Source organism: Eptatretus burgeri, chromosome 11 (genome assembly GCF_056783735.1).
Source record: "Eptatretus burgeri isolate ZD-2024b chromosome 11, Ebu_testis_v1, whole genome shotgun sequence".
NCBI classification, from domain to species: domain Eukaryota; kingdom Metazoa; phylum Chordata; class Myxini; order Myxiniformes; family Myxinidae; genus Eptatretus; species Eptatretus burgeri.
This window is the reverse complement of record NC_140971.1, coordinates 93,409,337-93,433,535: the sequence shown is the minus strand read 5'-3', so window position 1 is coordinate 93,433,535 and position 24,199 is coordinate 93,409,337. Positions and strand designations below refer to the sequence as shown.

General features: G+C 46.6%; 1 protein-coding gene and 1 long non-coding RNA gene across 2 annotated transcripts in view; both read left to right on the top strand.

Moving 5' to 3' along the window:
- LOC147017672 (uncharacterized) overlaps nucleotides 1–957 on the top strand; it is a 2,037-nt gene extending 1,080 nt beyond the window's left edge. Inside the window, exon 2 of the long non-coding RNA XR_015049588.1 lies at nucleotides 435–957. This is a non-coding gene — a long non-coding RNA (uncharacterized LOC147017672). The remainder of the gene's footprint in view (nucleotides 1–434) is intronic.
- Nucleotides 1–24,199, top strand: part of CYC1 (cytochrome c1) — a 28,052-nt gene that overhangs the window by 1,238 nt on the left and 2,615 nt on the right. The window contains exons 2-5 of the mRNA XM_085847433.1: nucleotides 2,192–2,382; nucleotides 3,112–3,238; nucleotides 15,959–16,116; nucleotides 17,157–17,317. Coding sequence (XP_085703559.1) covers nucleotides 2,192–2,382; nucleotides 3,112–3,238; nucleotides 15,959–16,116; nucleotides 17,157–17,317 — 637 coding nt within the window. The remainder of the gene's footprint in view (nucleotides 1–2,191; nucleotides 2,383–3,111; nucleotides 3,239–15,958; nucleotides 16,117–17,156; nucleotides 17,318–24,199) is intronic.

The following is a 24,199-nucleotide window of genomic DNA, read 5'->3' as shown; positions in this document are numbered from 1 at the left end:
TTGGCTTAATGGCTTGGGTGGCGAGCTTGGGATCCTAGGGTCCTGATTTCAAATCCCGCTCGGATGTTAAATTCATACCAGGTGGGGTTGACTCTCCGGCCTGTCATCCTTCCGAGGTCGGCAGAATGAGCACCAGCTTACTCGGAGTGGCGACCCGTCCTGGATTGTGTCCAATAGTCAAGGAGACTGCTTCGGCCTCACCAACGCTCTGCACAGAGTATGGTCCCAATGGATGGATGGATGGATAGTATTGAGAATGTTTTAACCACAAATCCTGTGCAGTACAGCCTGCACAAATAAAAAAAATTGTAAACTGTTATAGCCAAAAAGCTCAGGGGTTCACTCGGAGAGAGAGAGAGGGACAGGGTTGTCCAACTCGCTCTCCTCTTCACAAACGTCACTGCCCTCCTCAACACTCTCTCTGGTTATGACAGCATGGCTGGGAGACAAAGTGGTGGTGACACGGCTGATGGGCAGAGTGGTGGTGGTGGCACTGCTGATTGAAATTGCAGTGGAGGTGGAAGGCGCAGAGCTACAGTCGGTGATTGAGGTGGCCATTGGGCAAGCATCTTGATGCTATTATCCATAAGTGATGTGTTTTTTTTCAGGGGTGCAGATGTACAGTGATATGTCGGTATGTAGCCTTACGGATGTCGGTCAGACAGTCACGTGATCATACGTGGCGAGCATTGAGTTATTTTGAGAGGTGTGACATGGTGGTGAGGTGCTTTTGAATTGCTCAGCGGAACTGATTTTCATTTCATCACAGGTGTTTTAGTGAGACCTTAAAACATTTTTATGCCGTTATTCAAAATGTGGTATCGGAGAGAGAGAGCCTTGTTAGATAAAATGGACAGGTGTGTGTGTGTGTGTGTGTGTGTGTGTGTGTGTGTGGGTGTCAGTGTGTGTTTGTGGGTGTGTGTGTGGGTGTGTGTGTGTGTGTGTGTGTGTGTGTGTGTGTGTGTGTGTGTGTGTGTGTGTGTGTGTGTGTGTCCGTCCTTCATAACTCCAAAACCATGAAACTTTGCAGCCTGAAACTTTACAAGCATACAAAGGGAATTCCAATGGAGTGCATGAGTGAAAATTGGGTCTTTGGGTAAATTAAAACACCCCTTTTTGAAGATAATTAATGGCCTTATTTAATAATATCCTTCATCAGGCGCATCTTGGGTCACCTCGCCGGGTCTGAAGCCACCATGTTTTTTTTTTTGGCCTGCTCAACCATGCCTTGACTTGGAACAGGCTGCAACAATTTCTTCGAGAATCTCTTAAAGTAAGCCAAATTCCAAAATTTAACTTCCAGAATTGAACTTGGCAACAGATCTGATTGCAAGTAGTGTGTTAATTTGTCCAATTTGGGCTGACTCGGCTATAAACTGTCTTCCTGGTGTTTCATAGGCAGTGTGATTCATCTGTGTTATGCTAAAATGGACGTCACATCTGCCGGAAATACCCCTCCTCCCTTCCCCTCCCTCCTCCCCCTCCTCTTACCACTCTACCCCATCCTCCCACTCTCTACCCCCTCCTCCCACTCTCTACCCCTCCTCCCACTCTCTACCCCTCCTCCCACTCTCTACTCCTCCTCCCACTCTCTCCCCCATGCTCTCTCTCCCAATGTATGTAGATGGTGATTATGCCTAGATGGAACCTCGCCTCATGCGGCCTTCCGTCCCTCTGCGTCCCACCCTTCACGCTGCTTTCCCTTCTCCCTGCCCCTCCGCTCCTCCATCTCTACCCCCTTTTTCTCCCCCCTCCCTTAACCACCGTCCAGAGGACAGGTATACTATCTCCAGACTTACCCTCCCCTCATGCTCCCTTTCCTTGCCTTCCCCTTACGTTGCCCTCTTTTGACGTATCTGGAAAGTGCTTGTGTCCGGACAGTGGTCACCTCCACACGTGTCCTCCCCTCCCACTGCCTTTCCTTCCCCCACCCCTTCATACTCCCGTCAGCGAAGTGACGAGTTGTATTTGCTCGTATTATATAAATGGGTGTTTCAAACCTGGGATCCCAGCATCATGGTTTGCTATTCTACTCTGTCAAATGGGAATACCAAACAGGCCAACCCAAGATGTTAAAATTTATCGTATGCTCAAGATGACACTAATTTAACGTTTGTTTGTTTGCCACTTACAGATGATCATGTGTCCCAAGTTGTGATGTGTGCTTGTCCGTGTGTCCATTCGCTGACAGGCTGGCATTTCCTTTGTGGGGATGTCCCGAAGGCGTAGGGTTGCCCTTTCATCTCTCGGGATGTTGGCGGCAGGCGGTGCTGGCTTTGCTCTCGCCCTGCATCTCTCGGTGCATGCCGGAGAGCTGGAGTTACACCCCACACCGCTTCCTTGGAGTCACAATGGTTTTTTCTCCTCGTTGGATTCTGCCAGGTTTGAAGCTGCACCTTGCACTGCCATTTGGGTCAGAGAATGCTTCTAAGGATTTAATTTTTGGGCACCTAAGTTGCCCTTCTTCTAATAAATTTGAAACGAAAAGCAAATTTAGCTCATCTCGTTGCTGGTGGAAACTTGTAATTTACAGTTGAACTTGTTCTTCGACTGAAAATGTCATTTTGTACACGTTGTGTTAAGCGCCGAGGCGATGACCGAATAGATGTGTATGTTAATGTGCTGCAGTGGATGATTTGCAATCCTCTTCATTTGTATGCAGCACAAGGCTGCTGGGTCGCATCATTGGCTGAGCCAGGGCTGTGCCGTGGATACAGTGCCCTCTGCTGGTTAGGGTGGGAATTTTTAATTTGATCAGTGTGCCGGCGATAGCTTACCTACTCTTCGCGAAGGACACTGCGATCTCTTGCATCCACTAACTAATGCCGGCAGATGGGACACCTCGCTTAACGTCCGTCCAAAAGATGGCGCATTTTCCGTATGCCGTGCTTCCTTGTGAAGCACCAGAAAGTAGTTTAGTTTTATTACTTCTTGACTTTTATCTCGCTCCTGGAGAAGCTTGAGGTAAGTCACATGTGATACAGAGGTATTGGTGGACATCGGTGCACCTTTTGCATGAATTATAAGTGGTTGTCAATGCATGTGCTGGTTATTTACGTTCATTGAAACTTTTTTGTTTCCACACTTGGTTCTGTTGATATTGCATTGCAGTGTTCGGCGTGGGTATGAAGTCTACCAGCAGGTGTGTGCTGCCTGCCACGGCCTAAAGTACGTTTCCTTCAGGCACCTTGTAAACGTGACGCACACCGAGAATGAGGCAAAGGCACTGGCGCAAGAGGTGAGGATTTGATCGCTGGTGCATGCACCTGCTGGAAGGTTTACCAACAACACAAGTTTGTGTAATGACCTTTATTTTTTTTTTTTAATTCAAGAAGTCGAGACTCATCAAGGATCCAAATGACAGGAAGTGACAGGTCATTAGAACAACAGACAGAGGGGAAACAGGTGGACAAAAAACAACAACAACAACAACCACCACCAAACAAACATGATGCAGTATGCAAAGGGGAGTGGCAAGGAGAGAGGTGTTTTGGGTGTTGATAATGGCAGTGGCAGAAGGATAAACTTTGTGATTGGTGGGAATTGGTTAGGTCTGTGTCTGGTACACATTCTCCTTCTTTTCCTTCCTTTCCAAAGGATGGAGTCATGCTGGACACTGCTCAAGGCTAAAAATCTTCACTAAAAAGGCTGAGGTCTCAAAGTCTGTCCTTTCCTGAACCCACCCTTTCTCAGGCTGATGCAAGGGTATAAGATGCTCTTGACAAACTTTCAGCTTTTCACTCCCCCCCCTCCTCCCCAACACAACTAATTTTGAAAATGCATATTGTACATTAGTATGAATAAAACTTCTGCATTTACAACAAGAAAAGTCCTGAGCAATCAGAGATTGCAGACCCTCGCCAGGATTTGTTTGTGTAGTTTTGTGTGGCATTTGTGTACTGGTGTTATGTAATTCATAAGAGACATAATCAGAACTGCCACTTTATAACTGCTGGCAGTGATGACCGGGTACCCAGACGTCCCACTTTTATTGGACACCTAACCCTGACCCATGACGTTTATTATTATTCAATTGAATTTAGAATGGGATTAAAATAAATTCAATTCAGATCAAACGGAAGACCAAGTAGGTACAGTCCTGCGTTGGAGTCATCAGAAGGAACCAAAACAAGCAAGAACTAGAACTACGTTGTCGATGGCACACCATCGCATATTCCCGCGCGCACTGCTTTTTCCCATTAACGCTCGGTGAAATTTTATCTTGCAAAATGGAATGACTATTCTTTTCTATTTGATGTGCTTTATGACCAAAGACTTACTATGTTCACTAAATCAGAAGTCATTGCAAGCATGTCAACATTTCATGAAACATTAATTTAACACTGTCCAGAAATATCGAACTGTGCATCAATTTAATCATAGGAATTAACTGTATAATATTAATTGTAATTATTCATAATCAATTAGATAAATACAGTAAAACCTGTGACTGTTTGTCACTCATGGGGGTCACATAAGTAAGTTCTTTATAAAAGAATTTACCATGTACAATGGTAAATGCACTTTAAAAAAAATCAGCCCCCATGACCCCACCCCCTCTTGCCCCTAGGGGTCATATCCAAAATCTGACAGTGTTGTGCACTTCCCCATACATATATCTACTATGTCCCAAAGTTTCAAGTTCCTATCTTAAACGGTGTAGGAGGAGCTATTTTGACCCCCAATCCACTAAGCACCCCCTACCCCCCAAGCACCCTCTGATCATCATGTGTTTAAAAAAATATGTTGTTAAATGTATAACTCATGAATATGTTTGATTTAAAAAGCTATGACAATTTTTTTTTAATCGACCCCCATGACCCCAACCCTTCTGGCCTGGCCCCGAGGGGTCATATCAAAAATCCAAAAGTGTTGTGCACTTCCCCATACATATATCTACTATGTCCCAAAGTTTCAAGTTCCTATTTCAAACGGTGAAGGAGGAGTTACAGGGTAAGACGGACGGACGGCGGAGACGATCACAATATTCCCGCTTTTCTTTGAAACCGCGGGAATAATAATTCTGGCTGCCAGACCATGTGTCCGATCAAGTTGAAATTTAGAACATGCATTCCCCATCAATACCTGATCATCATTGTGAAGTTTCATGTCGATTGATTGAGCAGTTCAAGAGAAAACATTATTCAATATTTTTCCTCAATCCAATGTGGCTGCCAAACCATGTGATCTATGACATCATATGTGTGAACCATTTATTCCTCATGGATAGGCGGTCGTATGTGTAAAGTTTCTCCTCAATCTGTTCAGCCACTTCAGAGAAGATTTTTGAAGTTTTTTTTTTTTTCTTTCAATTTATACTATTTTATTTATTTATTTATTTATTTTTAACAATATGGCTGCCGAATCACGTGACGGACATCAACCTTTTTTCTGTGGACCATTTTATACCTAGATGACCCTCAAAAATTTTCATACTGATCAGATGTAGCATTCTTCATATGCAATTATATCATAACGAAGGCACTTATGACGTCATAAAAAAACACCTTCAGGATTTCCATGTGGAGTACTTGCTGTGTGCCAAGTTTCAATTTTTTCCTTGGTGTGGTTTTAGAGATAGAGGTCCAAATTTTTTCCATTTTTCCAACATGATTGCCACACCACATGACCTATGACGTCATAATTATCATTAAAACATTCAACATGAACAGTCGCACCGATGGTGAAAATTTTGCTTCATTCTGATAAGCAGTTGCGGAGAAAAACACAAATTCTCCAGACAGACGGACCCAAATGCATTACTCTCTCCTTCGGCGAGGGTAACTGCAGATTTATTTAACATGAAAAAGGTAAAGTTCATGTGATTGAGTAAATATATTGTTATGGTTGTGGAAATTCGCATTACACCATAAAGAGTCCTCAGGTGAGATATATCGGTAAGTTCATGTGGAGTTAGCCCAAACCCGTTGTATAGAGGGAATGTGTGTGATTCATCCGGGCTGCGACGCTTTGAGTTAGCCATTTTTCTTTCTCTATTGTTATTTTGGACCATTAAGCCACCAACAACTCAAACACCACCACCCTTGCCTCTTTACCTCCACAACTCCATCCCGCAAACATCACTTCACCGCCATTCCCAAACGACGCCCGCCAACCACCAAACCACCACAGCAAACCCCCCACCACCTTCACCTATCTCCTTCTACAACCATCGACCACACCACCAGTCAACACCAAACGTCGTGCTGTCCAGGGCCCGTTCGGTAATTGATGCCGAACGCGTCGAGCCGCGGGTACGAATGCGTTCCTCTCAGAGAGAAATTCGGATCAAAAAGGCTTCACGCCCCCTTTTTCTTAATCCATTGGGCGAGCGTCGGGCGGTATGGCCCCGCCTCCAAGCGCGATGAACGTGGATTCTTTACGAGAGGAATTCGGATCAAAAGAGGTTCACGCCCCCTTTTTGCCTCACCAATGGCTGAACAGAGGGTGGCGTGGCCCCGCCTCCAATCGCGTTTTTATCCTGAAATTTGCATATAGGCTCCTCCTCCGGTCTATAAAGATGCGAGCACAAGGCGACTCGCGCGGCTGGTCGGGGCGAGTGAAGACGGGAGTTCGGGTCGAGTGAAGACTGCGGTCGGCATCGAGGTTGCAGTGTGGGGGTCGCTCTTCTCGTCGTTGGTGCCGTCTCGTCGCGGGGTCCAAGCCAGCCAGCCATTCCCCTCTCCCGACCCTGAGCATCAGCAATTCCCCCCCCCCATCTGCGCTGAGATAGTGCCGGGGGGCCCCGTTCCTCCCCCACCCAAAACGTGGTGCCAACCAAACTGCTTGCGCGGAGCACGCCGGAGAGGGCTCGTTGACCACGCCTTGGGCACAGAGTCGGGGCGCAGCGGCACGGACATTGCGGCTTGTCCGTTATCGCGTCACGAGGACGCGGGTAAGACCTTCTCGGTCTCGTGGACCTGGCCGCTCCTCCAGGTTCCACGCACATTTGGTCCACGGACCTCTCTGCCTCCTTGCCTGTGAGGGTGGCTTTCTTTCCTTTACTTTTTGAATGAGTGATGTGGCGCCGAGTCCGACAAGTAGAACTGTACAAGTGTTGTAAATAATTGCCCTTTTATTCGGTCGTATTGCTCTTGCTTTTATTGTTGCATCATGTCTTGACTGTGAATACGTGCTTGTGTGTGTGTGTGTGTGTGTGTGTGTGTGTGTAAATAAAGTGCTTGCTTGTTGAACTGTTTCCTGTTTTGCTTCGTCTCCTTCCTTTTATTGAATCTCCATCTTGCATCACGTAAGGGATTGATAGTGGGTTTTGTACGCCCGGTAAATAATTTGAAACGTCGAGGTCGACGATAGCTCCGCTTGGTTATCTCTGCAGCATGGAACGAGCCGCTTAAGCGGTTCGTGACCGGAGTCGACCTGTGGCGTGGTACAACTCCTCGGTACGCTACTCGCGCGAGTAGGCTCCATGACTTAGGTTAGTCTTAGGTCAATCGACCATTCGGCGATCGGACCCTATTTTGCACGGGTAGAATGCGGACTGAGTTGTGGTGAGGTTAAACCTCCACCCGTGACTGGCTCCGGGCGGTAGTTCCCGGAGGGTCACGACTGAATTGTCCGTTCCGGTGGGCGAGGCGGCTGCTTTTGGCTACATGCGGTCGTTCACACGCCGGTGGGCGCGAATTCGCAACAATATTGTTAAAAGTGTTGAACAATGAGAATATACAAAGAAATGCACATTATTATGTGTAATATGGATTATGTGATGTCTTAGTATGTGTTTCTGCAACAAAGTTGATCATTATAATTTTGAATTTCACTTTCCATGCTTTCAGTTTACCAAATGTAGATTCAAGTTCCTTAAGGTGAATGTTTTGTTCAATTTCATGTTCTATTGACACGGTGGATAGCCCAAGTGTTTGTTGGATCATTGAGGAACGGATGCATGATTTGATCGGTTTTAGCTTGTGGACATGTTACTCCTCCTGACACAGCAGTGGATAATTACCTCTTGAGGTTGTGAAAAATGAGTCTTCCTGCAACTTCGGAATCTCAAGATGAGAGGCGGATACCCAAAGACGGTCACTCTCACACCGGTGGAAAGTTTGTGGGCTCTGTTTTATACAAGCTTGCATATGGCTTTACTTGTCCTCGGTCCTGTCATTGTACCTCTTCTCTCCCACCCCTCCACTCCTCCCCAAGCCACCTCAGGTCACATGTTCCTCAATAAACCCTCACCTGCTCACCCTTCCAATGTCCAGGCTGGTTGCCCACTTGCATTCCTTTGTTCCCTTATTCTCCCAATTGTGAAATTCTTTCCTTGTATCCATTCTCATTCTCCTCGCCTCGGTCTAAAATGTACTGCCCATCACTAACTGGTGTGTTTATCCTTCTGCGCACTGCATCCACATCAAAGACTTTCATGTCTACATCCCCATTATTCCTTCTGAGCATATGCACCAACAAATGCAGACAATCCTCTTGTGCTTTTTTTTGCCCTGCCTGGCCCTTCCTCCAACCATCATCATCGTTAGACATGGGCATGAGCCCGTGGTCACCTCAAATTATTCACCACCAGAACCACTGCCACCGCTTTCAACACAACTTGTCTTTCCAGCGCTTTTCCTTTGAATTCAGTGATTATGCACCCTGACCACTAGGATGTTATCAACCCAACGCATCTTTGGTCGACCAACTGAACGATGACATCTCTCCGGAAAACCATCCACAACAGCTGCTGCCAGTCCACCATGCTTTGGTGAAATCACATGGCCCAGCCATGCTGCTTTGTGTTCAATCACATTGCTACTGCTGAGGCACCATCGGTCACTGATCATCTCAATTGGATTCTCGTTTGTGACATGGTCGTGCCACTTGATGTTGAGCAGGTGTCGCCAGACGGTTCGGCCGAAGCCGTCTTGTCGCCTGATGTCGGTTGCCTTCAACAACAAGGTGGTGGTCCCACCTTGGTGGTACAGTACTCTTGACATGATTAGTGCCTGAGCAAGTTGTGCCTTTGTTTTGAGGTCGAATGTAGGTATTTGCACTCCTCAAGGGTGGATTTGCCCATACCTATGTTCATTCACACCGCCTTGCTGTCATCTGGAGTGTGGTTGATCGACACACCCAAGTACTTGAAAGAAGTGATGCAGGGTATGGGTATCAAGTGGTATGTGATTGTGTTGTCATCTATTGTTGGCTGGACAACCATGTATTCCATCTTACCAGGTTTGGATTACCAGCCCATAATCATCTGATATGTCATCCACGATAGCAAGCATCTCTTCTGTGTCAGATCTGCACAGCACCATCACGACATCATCGGCGTATCTCATCTCCTTCACAGAGATACCACTTGCATTGGTGCCCTTCGGTGTGATGTGCATTCATACCATTCGCACATCAGACATTCGGTGTCGAGGCTAAAGAATATAGGGGACAATGGACAGATTTGGTGTACTCCGACTATCATCTCAAACTCGTCTGTCATTTGCCCTTTCCAGCAGAGCTGATCATTTGAGTTGATGTAGAGATCCTCAAGCAGTCACATCACATCCTCTTCTATACCAAAATCCCAACAGTTTCATAAACAGCAGTGCTTGGTTGACAGAGTCAAATGCCTTCTTGTGGTCGACAAATACCAGGTGGAGAGGGTGTTTTCCTGCATCGTAAGCTTCGGCCACACCTTTCAAAAGGTAGATCTCATCAGTTGTGCCCTCACCATGTGCAAAGCCACATTGGGTCTCTCTCGCTTCAATACTGGTGGTTCTTTCCAGTCTGCATTTGACACATGGAGAATGATCTGACTTGCATGGCTGATTAGTGCAAGCGTTCTGTAATTGCCACGTAGACCTCACTCATTCTTTTTGTGCAAAGCAATATGCACTGACTTGGTCATTTACAGTGGCCACTTTCTGGTGTTCCAGACATTGCACACTGCCTTGTGGAGGGCTTTAAATACTTCACTGTCCTGTGCTGCAGCTTTAAGAGCTTCGGATGTGACCTCATAAACCCTGGCAAGCGTCATGGTTTTTTTATTGCCTGAATAGCTTCCTTGGTTTATTCTGGTGTGGGTGGATTTTGTTCATCCTTGTGTGCTGGGGTGGATGTAACCACATTCAAAGGGTGTCATTGTGGTTCTTTGTGTTATAATTCATTTGGAGGTTTTGGTAAGTGGTATCTGCTGGCGTGTCACCACTTCTCCACCAGCGGAGTGAGTTGGCCGTTAGCAAAGCTTGGTTACCTACTCCAATCAAAACCCCTAATATCCTCCTACCTCTTCCTTTCCTTCATAGAGATCACCATCAATCCTCTTTGCAATGACATGTTAATCTTCTTCAGCAAGCTCTCCTTTCCACATTTCTAAAGGTCCAGGTCTCCACGCAACACAAGAGAACTGGCCTTATTACCTTCGCCAGAGGAGCGGATGTTGCATTTGGGTCCATTTGTTTGTGTGTTTGTCCGCCCAGAATGCGAGTTCGTTTTTTTTTTTTCTCTGCAACTGCTTGTCGGATTGACAAAATTTTCACCATACGCGTGACTACTCATGTTGCATGCTTAAATGATGATTATAACATCATAGGTCATGTGGTGTGGCAGTCATGTTGGAAAAAAAGGAAAAAAAACTTTGGACCTCTGTATTTCTGAAACCGCACCATGGGAAAAATTTAAACTTGGCACATGGCAAATACTCCTCATGTGGAATTGGCATGATTTTTGCATGATGTCATAGCTGCCTTCATTGTGATGTCATAATTGCATACGTAGAATTGCGGTTGCGGTGAAGAGGTCAAGCACTGGTAGTTGTGGGGATTTTTAGAAGGTGTTTGTTGTGATCATGATGAGCGTTGTAGCGTCATGGTGAGGGTCTGAGGTGAGGCGTCAGTTGGTTAATGGCATGCCGTTTGAATGCTGCAGTCACTCTTTATGACGTCACTGTTCTGCCCATGGTGTGCATGCATGGCAGGGTTCGTGCGTGAAATAAAATGAGTGAGAGGGATTGAAGACCAAACTAAAAGCCCGATGCAAAACGCAGCTTGTCGCATTTACCCACGAGACATATGGAAGGGCTAATGGAACGAATACTAATGAGATAACTGTCTCGGGATCACTATATGTTGCGTGCAATTGCTTTCGGGGAGTGCTGGTTACACAGAACCGCAACCATATATTAGTGCGGCCCGGGGTCGGGGTGAGAAGACCACGAGGGGGGAAAGCTATCCCACAAGACTCTCCGGAATCGCAGGCCATCCTATATGGATAATTCCGTGACGCTGCGGGTTGCTAATCGACCGTGATCGCCAATAACTCAACCACATGATCTAGGGTCCTCCGTCTACTGTTTAACCAGTTACCTAAAATGGTCATGTGACCTAATTACCGGGGGACACGCCCTCGGTACTCCATGTCCAAACCGGGTCACCTTACCGGATCAGATGCAGCCGAGCGTAACTGCCAAGGACGTACCGGCTACAAGAACGGATCGTTGGGAAATCAAGTTCCCGTTGGGCTTGGATACGGACCATGCTGGATCAATGAAGGAAAAGACTAAAACGAGCTGGGAACATTTCTATACAAGCATTTGATAACAAACAGGTGAGGAAAAATATGTGACACAGTAAATGGATTAATTATTGTATGCAAGCAGGGATAGTTTGGAATATGTGGGGTGCGACAACAAGGCAAGCAACTTACCAAAGCAGACACAGAGCAGACTTATCCCGATATGTCTTCTACACTCTTAACTTAGGCTCGGACAGGCGCCATGACACACACACACACACACACACACACACACACACACACACACACACACACACACACACACACACACACACACACACACACACACACACACACACACACACACACACACACACACACACACACACACACACCGATGAAGATGAGGTCATCAGAAGAAAGAGTAGATGAAGGCTAACGGCCTCGCAACACCTTGCACAGTCGGCCGACCGCGCTACCCAGTATGTTTTTGGGGATGCTCCGCTGAGCGATCCCACCTTGAGAGTCGGCGTGTTATCTCCTGCTTGCTTACTGTCTGGGCTCAGCGCGTGCACCGGTCCAGAGAGTGGGCGGAACAAGCAGGCAAGGAAGGCGGATAAGTGGGCGGACCCAGCAGGTGAATAAGGTGGGAGTCGGCAGGCGGGGAAGGCAGAGCAGCAGGCACACAGAGAGAGAGATAGAGATATCGATCATTCGCCATCCTCCTTTTATAAAACCCATGATGTAGGGGTGGAGTGACGACCCGAAGCAATGCGCTCCTATTGGACATTGGACCCTGGCCCCATGCTGCCAGGCTCATCCGGCCGGAAGTGGTCCCTTTTGTACATCCGGCGCAGCATGGCCGAGATGCGGAATTCTCTTGGACGGAACACCGCAACATGAATCGTCTTACACTGAGCTCCCGGGCCGTGTTCCGGCGACTGGACGAGAGTCGCCACCGGACGGCGACTGGACGAGGCCGTGTTCCGGCGACTGGACGACCACATGCCCGTTCGGGCACCCCCGGCGCTCTGTGGTTGGCACTGGTCAATGCGCTTGTTCCGTCCGCACGCCATGCGGCCCGAGCGGTTTGGGCCGTGCAGCATGCCCCTGCCCGGTGGCGACTGCATCGAGGAGGAGGCGCGGGATGACCTCTGCCGTTTGCGGGAGATATTGGTGGCCGAGGTGGCGAGTGAAGGCCGACTGTGAGACGCCGTTGTAAATCGGCGCGCAGACCCAAATGAAGATGTGCGCCATGCATGTCCCGTACAGTGTGGTGGTGATTATAATCATTATCACAGGGCTGCACGCGTGTCTCTTATCGTGCATTTGCGCCCTCCTTGCTTTGTCTCATGGATTGAAGGAAAGGATTGGATGAAAATCAGGGTTGAAAAGAAGAGAGATATAATTATTAGATGCAGATTTGAATGAAAGAGCATGCCTCGTGTGTCCTGTACAGTGTAGGTGGAGGGTTTTTCATCGTAATTTTTACAAGCGGCCTTCTAGGTGCAGTGCCTGCTTTGATTTATTTCACAGATAAGAGGAAAGAGCTGGAATGAAGATAGAGATAGAATTAGACTGACCTATCAGATCCACGCAAAGTACCTCTTCCCGGTATCCCATGAGACATGAGGGGAAGGTCCAACTGCACGTATACTAATGAAATGTCTGGGGATCACTGTATGTTGGGTGCCATTGCCTTAGAGGAAAGAGGTTTTCAGAACTGCAACAATACGTTTGTGTGTATATGTACATATATATATATATATATATATATATATATATATATATATATATATATATATATATATATATATATATATATATATATATATATATTGTTACGGCTGTGGAAATTCGCATTACACCATGAAGGGCTCGTAGGTGAGATATCTCTAAGTACATGTGTAGTTCGCCCAAACCCGTTGTATAGAGGGAATTTATGTGATGCATCCGGGCTGCGACGCTTTGTGTCAGTCATTTTTCTGTTATATCTTTATTTTGAACCAACCATGTCTCAACCGCCATCACACAACAACCACCTTAACCACCACGCCAGCCATCGTCACCAACTACAACCACACTCCAACCCTCAGACAACAACGCCAACAACCACGCCACCGCCACCATCTATGCTCCCACATCATCGCATCACCGCCATTCCCAAACGGCACCATAACCATCAAACCACCACCGAAAACCCTCCACCACCTTCACCTCTCTCCTTCTACGGCCATTCCCGCACCACCTGTGAACACTGAACGTCGGGCTGTCTCGGGCCCGTTCAGGGATTGGTGCCGAACGCACCGAGCCGCGAGCGCAAATGGCGGCCTTTCCGAGGGGAAAACTCGGATCAGAAACTCTTCACGCCCACTTTTCCTCTGTCCAATTAGCGAGCGCGGGGCGGCTTGGCCCCGCCTCCAGGCGCGTGTGTGTGAAGTCGATATATGCAAATTCTAGGATCAGGGGAGGTTCACGCCCCCGTTTCCTCCGACCAATGGGCGAGCGTGGCTCCGCCCCCGAGGTCATTCTGATCCGAATATTTGCATACTGGCTTCTCCTGCCCGCCTATAAAAAGGCGAGCGCAAGGAGAAGAGTGGCAGAGTGGCAGAGTCGGGTCGGTCGGGTGAGGAGAGTGTGGAACGGAGAAGAGTCGCGGTGGAACTGCAAGCAAGGGAGCTCTGGTCCGAGGCAAGAAGGACAGCGGTCGGCGATGCGGTTACGGTGTGGGGAATCGCTCGTCTCGTCGCGGGACCCAAGCCAGCCAGCCATTCTCCTCCCCCAGGGCATCAACAATTTCCCCTTTACCCCCGTGCTGGGATAGTGCAAAAGGGGGCCCCGTTCCCACCCCACCCCAAACGTCGTGCCAACGAAACCTGCCAAGGAGCACGGAGTCGGGGCACAGCCGCGCGGCCAGATTAGCGGCTTGCCCGCCAACGCGTCATGAAGACGCGGGGAGGACCCCCCCGGTCTCGTGGACCTGGCCGCTCCTCCAGGTCACGCGCACATTTGGCCTACAGGCCCGTCTGCCTCCTTGTCTATGAGGGTGGCTTCTTTTCTTTGCTTTTGTGTAAATGTGTGTTGGCACCGTCTGTAAAGTAAAGCTGTATAAGTGTTGCCGTGTGTGCGCGTAGTCAGTATTAACTCTGCTTCGTTGTTGCTTTTATTGTTTTGGTTGCTATATGTGCATTTTGACTGTATGGCTGTATATACGTGCTTTCCGTGTGCCCGGAAATAAATGTGCATTGTGTGAACTGTTTTCCCGTTTCGCTTTGTCTTTTCTCTATTGACCCTCCATCTTGCTTCACGTAAAGGGTTTGTAGTAGGTGCAACATCCCGGTAAATAATCTGAACCGTCGAGGTCAACGATAACACCGCTCGGTTATCCCGATAGTACGGAATGGGCCGCCCAAGCGGCTCGTGTCCGGAGTCGACCTGCGGTGAGGTACGATCGCCTGGTTTACCATCCGCGTGGGTAATTAGGTAGGGCGAGTTTGGCGAACAACCCTATCCTACGCGGGTGGCCGATTGGCACGATTGTGGTGAGGTCGAAAGGCCCACCCGTGACTGGCTCCGTGCGATAGTTGCTGGAGGGTCACGACTGAATTGTCCGTCCAGTGGGCGACGTTCCGCGATTCGAGTTACGTGGCCGTCCGCACGCCGGCGGGCGCGAATTCGCAACAATATATATATATATATATATATATATATATATATATATATATATATATATATATATATATATATATATATATATATATATATATATATATATATATATATATATATATATATATATATATATTATGCCGTTATCGCTCCAAAATCCATTCCCCACCCTCATTTCTGGTCTTGTAGCCTTCCCCACTGTTACTTCCCCTTCATAACTTGAGGCCTTACCCCCTGGTGCGAATGATGCCATTGAAGTCGTTCACTATTTCTTTTGAAGAGTTTGTTGTTGTTGTTGTTGTTGTTGTTGTTCAGCCTGAGTGGCCCAGCCGTGAGGATAACCCTCACCCTAAAAGACCGGGGATTTGATTTTGAGTTCCATCACCTTGTCATCTGTTGATGGAAACTATAAGGGACATGGACTCCCCTGGAGTTTTCATCCGTTTCCTTTTTCTAGATCTGCCCAACTCAGCATAGCAGGTGTTGTCACAGTCCTTGTGATGTGGGGACCAGTTTTTCAGGGGAGTTTCTACGTTGGCCTCCAGCAGACAAAACTCTCAACTATTCTCCTTGTCTTCAAGAAACCAGTGAAGTGTTACTTTCAAGATTGTAAAATGATTTTGAGTATGAAAATGATGTTATAATTTATACTTTTGGTTTTTACCAGAAAATGGAAATTTGGTTTTGTATCTCTCCTTACACAGGGCTTATGTTAACACCTTTCAGGTTAAAAGGTCACCTTCTTTTGGCAAAACGATATAATTGCACAGTTTTAAACGCCGCAAACTTCACCAACCCTTTCATATCGTGTGTTTTGCTTTTTTTTCAGGTTCAGGTTGAAGATGGACCTGATGATGAGGGAAATATGTTTCACCGTCCAGGAAAATTGTCTGATTATTTTCAAAGTCCTTATTCCAATGATAATGCTGCTCGGGCAGCAAATGGTGGAAACCTTCCTCCTGATCTATCTTTAATTGTAAATGCCAGGTCAGTGAACATGTATACATTTGCTTTAAATTTTGTCGTGCTTCATGCCACTGTAAAAGGCTGTTTTTTTCTTCCTTCATCTTTTTTTCTTTTTGCAATTGGAATTATCCGAGCTATATAACCACAATGTATTTTATATAACCACAAGCTATATATATATATATATATATATATATATATATATATATATATATATATATATATATATATATATATATATATATATATATATATATATATATATATATATATATAAATACATATGTGCATGTGATGGGATATTGTTTTTATTTTCGGGAGCGATCAAGGCAGCACTTTGTTGCATATACACCACCCAGATAAAAGGGTGTCAGAAGAATGTGTTGCACACTTGACACAAGATCGCCGATAAGGTGGGTACTCTTCCGGTGTAACTAATCATAAATGTAATAACATGACCCCATTGTCTGCTCCCGCATGGAGCAGGTGCTACTATTACATACAATTATTGAATACCAGCAGAGTACCTGCCTGGCGGACAATATTGTTCCAAGCATGCAACACGTTCTTCTGGTACATCCCTTTTATTTGGGCGGTGTGTAGGCAACTGACAGCTCTGTATATGCAAACAAAAAACAAAACAATTCGGGTTATGTGCATGAAGCAAAAACGTACCTATTGCTATTTTTTCAAAACAGCTCATTGTACTGGAAAACGTGGGCACAAGGAATACTGTACTGTAAATTGTGGAGACTTGTAACACTCTTCCCATGTGGAGGCAATGCTACACGATACCCACTTACATAGACAATTTGCATCCCCCACCCCTCACCCCCCCCTTTCATCCCCCTAAGACCACCGGCAAAGAAAACACCCAAACACATTAATTGTGGTCATGCTGATCCTCTGTAGCAAGTCTGGATGTAATTGGCCCAGAAGTATCGGAATAGCAGCGTGACGGACAAACCCACAAATGTGTATGGGTGTTTTTCGATTCGGTGTCCATGTGTGACATATTATCCCTCATGTTGTATCCAGTCTCCAATTGTTTATTTGTGCAGGCATGGTGGTGAGGACTATGTGTTTTCAATTCTCACTGGCTATTGTGATCCTCCTGCTGGTGTGACACCCCTTGAGGGTCTTCATCACAATCCTTACTTCCCTGGCCAGGCGATTGGCATGGCTCCAGCCCTCTACAATGAGATAATTGAGTATGAAGACGGTATGTCCTTTCGCTTTGTGGTTGTGGAAGTTGATGGGTGCATTCTGTTTGTGATTGCTGTATTTTGGAAAATGTGAACAAACCATTAACCGTAATTTTTTTTTGTTATAATTTCAGTTGATCTTTCCCTGAAGTGCCTGTTTTTATTTTGGTAGCGACTCATGAGAATTTTTTTTGTGACATCTGTCGAGAACATTAATATATAATAATACCATTCTTTTCACATCATGAAGGTGCATCAGGCTGCCGAGGCAGTTTCAGTAGCAAGGAGTCCAGTCCTGGACGTGTCACCACTCTGATGCAGTTTACCCCAAATGGTTATTACCCCCGTGCACTGTGATCCTCATTTTGCCGACCTCAGAAGGATGACTGCCTGAGTCATCCCCCACCTGGTGTTAATTCAACGGTTAAAAAGGGGGACTCAAATTCAGGACCCTTAGGTCCCAAGCCAGCTACCTTTACGTCCATCACTTGTCGTCCCTCTGAAATGTATCATGTGAGCTTGCAGTGCTTCGTTCAGCACAGCACTCACTGTTTCACAGGCAAAGTGGTTTCAGAAATAAATAAATAAATAAAAGACTTGTTTTAATGAGTGTTGATGTGAAAACCTTGGATTTCCCAGAATGTGGGGGAATTTAAGCTCCAATTTATTTATTTATTGTGACCTGAAAAGGGCAATATTTATTTACCTGCACGTTTATGGTTCACAACAAGTGACCACAAAGAAAAAGGTGCCCATACAATTTAACAAACCTTTATTTTTATTTAAAATGACAATGTTCTTCGGTACATGTTTGCTTCACATGACGCATGATCACGATGGAAAGTTTCACATGGATATCTTTAACATCATCGATTTGATTTAGTTTGGATCACATGCTCCGGGTGTCAGTCTCGACTCTGCAGGCACACTTGTATTCAATGAGAAAAAGAATGTTTATCACTCCGACACATTCGGCTGCGGTGGTTTAAATGGACTTTATCGGTCATTCCGCTTTTTTTTTTTTTTGTATACCTTGTCGAGGCTCGTATGAGAGCTAACACACAACACACATCAAGGGGGGCATGATACAGGAGGGGAGGGAGTGGGAAGGATAAATCAACATGGAACAGACATTAGGAGACCTGTGGAAGGGAGAGGGATGGGGCGGGGGACACGGGGTAAACAAGATGGACATGACAGGGACTTTCAAGAAGGAAAGCAGGGAATTTGAAGGAGGTGGGCTTGGGTGGATTATCGGGGGTAGAAAAGATCGAGGATTTGGATGGGGGATGATAAGAGGTGGTGGTGAACAGCTATTTTGAAGACCTGGAGGGAAGAATGGGATTGAAGACGGTGTGGGAGTTTATTCCAAAGGCGGGAAAAAAAGAGGAATGAAAGAGTGAAGGTGAGCAGTGATTCGTGATTTTGGTAGTTTTACCAGAGGGGGTTGTTGGCGGACCTTGAGCGCCCTGAGGAAATGTGGTGGGGACAAATCGCAGAGAGAGCAGTGGGGGGGGGGCGAGACTGGAGAGGAGACGGTAGAAGACAGAAAGACCACCGACCAACCTGCAGTGATTGAGTGAGAGGCCCAAAGACTCAGCCTCATTGCGGGAGATGCCAATGATCCGAAATGCCTTGGTTTCTACAGCGTGAAGCCGAGAAAGGTGGGAGGCAGGAGCACCAGCCCAGAGGGGAGAGCAGTACTCCATCAGGCTGTGGACAAAAGCTTTGTAAGTGGTTAGGAACTCAAGAGGGCCGAGGAAGGACTTTGCACGACGGCGGATTCCCAGTCTGTGACTGGCTTTGGAGGCGGGGTTTGAAATGTGCTTTCCCAGGAAAGGTCATGGCAGAAATCTTCAATGGATCGTGGCCTTCCTTGGTTGACATTGTCCGTTGTCCGCATCTCACCCTGAACTCAGTTCAAGTCTTCTTTGAAGGATTTCGTTCTCGGGTAGATTTTGACTGAAAACAATTTCTCTTTCGTTGTCAATGGCATGTTGCAAAACATGAGGCAGACTTGACGAAATTGAGGCCTGCAGACTGCACACAAACTCCGCTTTGCACACTTGCAAAAAGAAAAGGATGTCATTGGCATGGTGGAAATTATTAGAGGTAAGGTCGATACCAGGTGTTTTTTTTTTTTTTTTTTTTTTTTTTTTTTGTGGTCATCCTGTAGAATATCCACCCCTCCTCCCGCAACCCTCCACCGTCACGTGCAGCAAAACAAAATGAAACAAAATTCACTGAAACAAAATGAATCGAATAATTCCTGGTAAAATTGTGGCTAATTTCATGCGAACATATGTCTTCATTACCCAGTGCTCAAAGCGAAAAGTTTGGTTCAGCGATCGGTTGCGTACGTGTATATGCCGTATGTCGTACGTGTCTGCATTTTGTCAACTGTGTACTTCGAAAACCATTCAGTGGAGGAAATTGAAACTTTACAAGGATATTCTTGTGCAGGAAGAGGCCATTTGGCCCATCATGCCTGCACCACACCAATACCAGATTTAATCAATCTGTCGATACCCCTTCCCTTCGTGTGCAGCCTTTTGGCTGCTACACTGGTGCTCATTTCGCCGATCTTGGAAGAATGGCAGGCTGAGTCAACCCCCTGGTGTTAATTCAGTGGAAAACGGGAATTGAACTCAGGACCCTGGGATCCCAAGCCATCTCCGGAACCACTAAGCCAACACCAGGTACAATATATGACCATGTGATATAGCAGTCACTCTTTAGATAAACATCGGCCAATTTTCTGAAATCCAAAATTTTTCATCCAATTCACTTGAAATTTGAATAGGATTTGCATATCAGGTCACTAAATTCAACCACCAACTCTTTTTGAGGTAAACATCGGACAAAAGGTCAACATAAACCGAGTTTCTAAAATTGTTAATTTTCATCTGATTGACTTGAAATTTGAACAGGATTTTCATTAAAATGACCATCATGCATCATGTATGCCTGGTGTTGGCTTGATGGTTTGGGTGGTGGGCTTGGGATCCTTCTTCTTCTTCTTCTTGCTTATGGCAGCTTAACTGCTGGGGAAGCTTTCATTTCTTGGAAGCGCGACTGTGTTGCTGATGTAGTGCCCCTCTACCAGTACACACTGGTACTCATTTCGCCAACCTTGGAAGGATGACAGGCTGAGTCGACCCCTTAGTGTTTTAATTCAGCGGCCAACGGGGCTTGAACTCAGGACCCAAGGGTACTTGGGATCCTAGGATCCTGAGTTCAAATCCTGCTTGGCTGTTGAATTATACCAGGTGGGGTTGACTGCCTGTCATCCTGAGGTCTGCAAAATGAGTACCAGCTTGGTGGTATCTTGTGTCAGAGTGGCGACTCGCCCAGGAGACTGCTTAGGCAGCACTAACGCTCCACACAGAGTATGGTCCTAATGGATGGATGGATGTGTCATGTGGTCTGGCAGCCATATTGGATCTCAGGGAAATCTATGAAAATATTCATAGGAGAAACCATCCATCCATCCAGTGGGACCATACTCTGTGCAGAGCGTTGGTGCTGCCTCAGCAGTCTCCTTGGCTAATGGGCACAATCCTGGACGGGTCGTCACTCCGACACAGGATACCAGCAAGCTGGCACTCATTTTGCCGACCTTTGAAGGATGACCGACAGTCAACCCCACCTGGTATTAATTCAACAGCCAAGTAGGATTTGTACTTGGGACCCTAGGATCCCAAGCCCACCACTCAAGCCATCAAACCAACACCAGGTATATAGGAGAAACCGCTTAACCGATTAATGCAAAATTTAACTAATTGATCAACTGCCCATGGGAAATATGGTTTGATAAAGATGTCATTGGTCACGTGGTCTGGAAGCTATATTGGATCGAAGAAAAAAAACAAAAAAAACTTTAAAAACACTACCATCTGAGGAATGTTGGCTGACCACCTCTTGGCCATAACTCAAGCTGAAAATAACCGATAAATGCTGATGTTCACCGTTGTCACATTTTAAGTTTTTTGAGCCACAGGATCAAATGCTGATGAACCGTCCAGTGACGTGGATAATTTTGTCTGCACTCGTATCCGTGGCCGCCAAATTTTCTGGCTCTCGTGTTCCTCTCGTACTCGTTTTATTTAATGTCAGGAAACGGCAACGTATCTCGTTACACTCGAACGTTGAGAGCGTCGGATCATCACTTGTGAACCAAACCACACATGAGTTATTGTGTGGAGCGTTGGTGAACCATTGAAATTAGTCCTTGTCAACCCAGGTCCTGTGTATCTTGGGTTTTGAACACAATTTGTGGTTGTTTCAGCACTTGCATGGAACTTAATTGAAGCATGTTTGTATCGACAGCCAATTAATAGACCGTTGCTTTTTCATTATCCATTATTTGTTGTTTGGTATGAAATTTGCTGGTTTTAGCGATCGTTATGTCCAAATGGATTAGCCTTCCTCTGTCGAATATCATCTATCTATAATTCCAGCTGTGTGTGTGTGTGTGTGTGTGTGTGCGCGTGTGCGCGTGTGCGTGCGTGCGTGCGTGCGTGCGTGCGTGCGTGCGTGCGTGCGTGCGACCGCTGTTTCTCGGCAACCTCTGGTCCGATCTAATTGAAACTTGCCAGGTATATTGCTGGGGACCTGAGGATGTGCCTTTTCAAGGTTTGATATTAATCGGACAAGTGCTTCCCAAGTTATGGCCATTTATTTACCAAACCAATGGGAAGACACGTTGTTGCGTGGGTGTGGCCGATGGGGAAGGGAAGCTCAGCCGCGTTCCCCATTATGGGTTACAACGTACGGGCTTCCGGAGAGTGATGACTTCGTGTATTCAAATAATTTCTCGATTTCTTATGCGCATTTATAGATAAACACAATGGCCCAAGTTATGATCGTTTTCATATTAGACGGTGTATACATTTCGGTAGCATCAGAGTGCTGGTATGCTCCGAACCAGGAAGTAAATTTTTTCTCTCTTCTCTTCTCTTTTTGTTTTTCCTTGCCACGACATTGCGAAAAGGTAAAATACGTTGGCCCTAATTAAATAATTGGGTATTAACAATAAATTGCGAATAATCGAAACTGCGAATAATATCGAACTTCTGGGTCACGCACGTTCGGGCACGTGAGAGCGAAGAAACGGCCTGTGTGGTTTATTTTTTTTTTATTTTTTTTTTTTTTTTACGGGCACGTACTAGTTGTTCAAATTAGAATTGCACTTGGGAGACTACATACATCTCTCCGCCAGGCTGAGCAGTTTACATTTTGTATTTTACCAATAGGCCGGATCTGGATCCAGACATCAACCAAAATCTAATTGGCTTGTGATCGTCACGTTACCAACTCATCCACTTAGTTTTGTCCTTTGTCTCCAACTTTTTGAGATATCGTGTTGTTTGTCGTTTTCTGGCTCTATCTCTCAATGGTGAAGAACCACTTTTTAAAAAAAATAATAAAAAATCTCATATCCGGATCTTCACCAAAATCGAAAAACAATTCTTCCTTGTCACACACCCGACCTATCCACAAAATTTCGTTCAAATCCATTCATTACTTTTTGAGACCGAGTAATATTGTTACGGATTTGGAAGCCTCTTGCACACAGACAGTCAGCAGTCCCAACGTTTAGTTATTTCGATAAGTATGTGTATAGTAAGATTCCTCCCTTTGTTCAATGGGAATTTCATGTGTGCTGGGGGTTATTTCATAGTCAGGTCTTTTTACATCTTAAATCGCCCAACGACCCTCCAAAGGAGTCAACGGCAACAGCCCCCTTCTGCTTTTGGCACTATTCGCATTCTTCGCGCGCTGGCGTGCCGAACATGTGTGTAGGCGGGCTTTCATCGGTCGCTGGCACTCTGGTTTTCGCTCCAAAAAAGAGCCTGGAGTCCCTCTTGTCCGTTCAGTGAGGAGCGAGCGTCGGCCGACGCTTGCCAGCCAATGGGAAGCCAGAACGCCATATACTCTTGCGCAGCCTCTTCGGGGGGGGGGGGCGGAGACATTGACGCCCTCTGCCCAATGAAGGCAGGCCACCGAGGCAACCGACGCCCCCGTCCAATAAGGGATGAGATGACGTCAGAGGCAGTCCCTCTGGCCCCCGTGTGCGAGGGGGAGGGAGAGTGTTCGGCGCATTCTGTCTGCGCTGGCGCTGGTCTGCTCTCGCTTGGCCGGTTGGTGATCCTTTCGTCTGGTCTAGTTTTCTGGTCTTCCTCGGAGCACAAGGGTTCCTCTCGTCTCGTCTGCCTTCATGCTGGCTGGCGTCCGTCGCATATCCCTCACCCCTGGTGCTTGGTGCTGCGTCAAAGCTGTGGGTTCGAGTCCCACCAAACAAGACCGAACAAACCGCACGAGGCGGACAGGTGCACAGCCGGACTTTGACCCCCCAGCTGACCTATCCTCATCGGCTGGAGGGTCCAATAAAGACTCGATGGGGTCCATTTCGTGTGTGTGTGTGTGTGTGTGTGTGTGTGTGTGTGTGTGTATGTGTGTGTGTGTGTGTGTGTGTGTGTGTGTGTGTGTGTGTGTGTGTGTGTGTGTGTGTGTGTGCGTCCGTCCGTCCGTCCGTCCGTCCGTCCGTCCGTCGGCCCAGCCCTGAAAGTAGAAACCGTTAAGTGTTTGCTTGTACATTTCTTTTAGTCGGTTTCACTCTGCTCTGTGTCTCCCTTCCCGATTATTGTTAATAAGCCCCTGTTAAATGTACCAGCTCGTTGCCTGTCGTTTCTGTCATTGGCTCAGTATGGTTCAGGCTTGAGTAGTAAGGCCGTTTGTGCCGTAAGTTGTCATTTGGACCGGCGTGGCTCTGGTAATTCCCACTCGGTTACGCCGGACCCAAGTCGGTACATGCGACTCGGTTTGGACAAAGTCGGCCGAGGGTGTGGCTTCCCCGGTAGGTCGACCGCGTGGTTATTTTGGTATATTGGAAATCT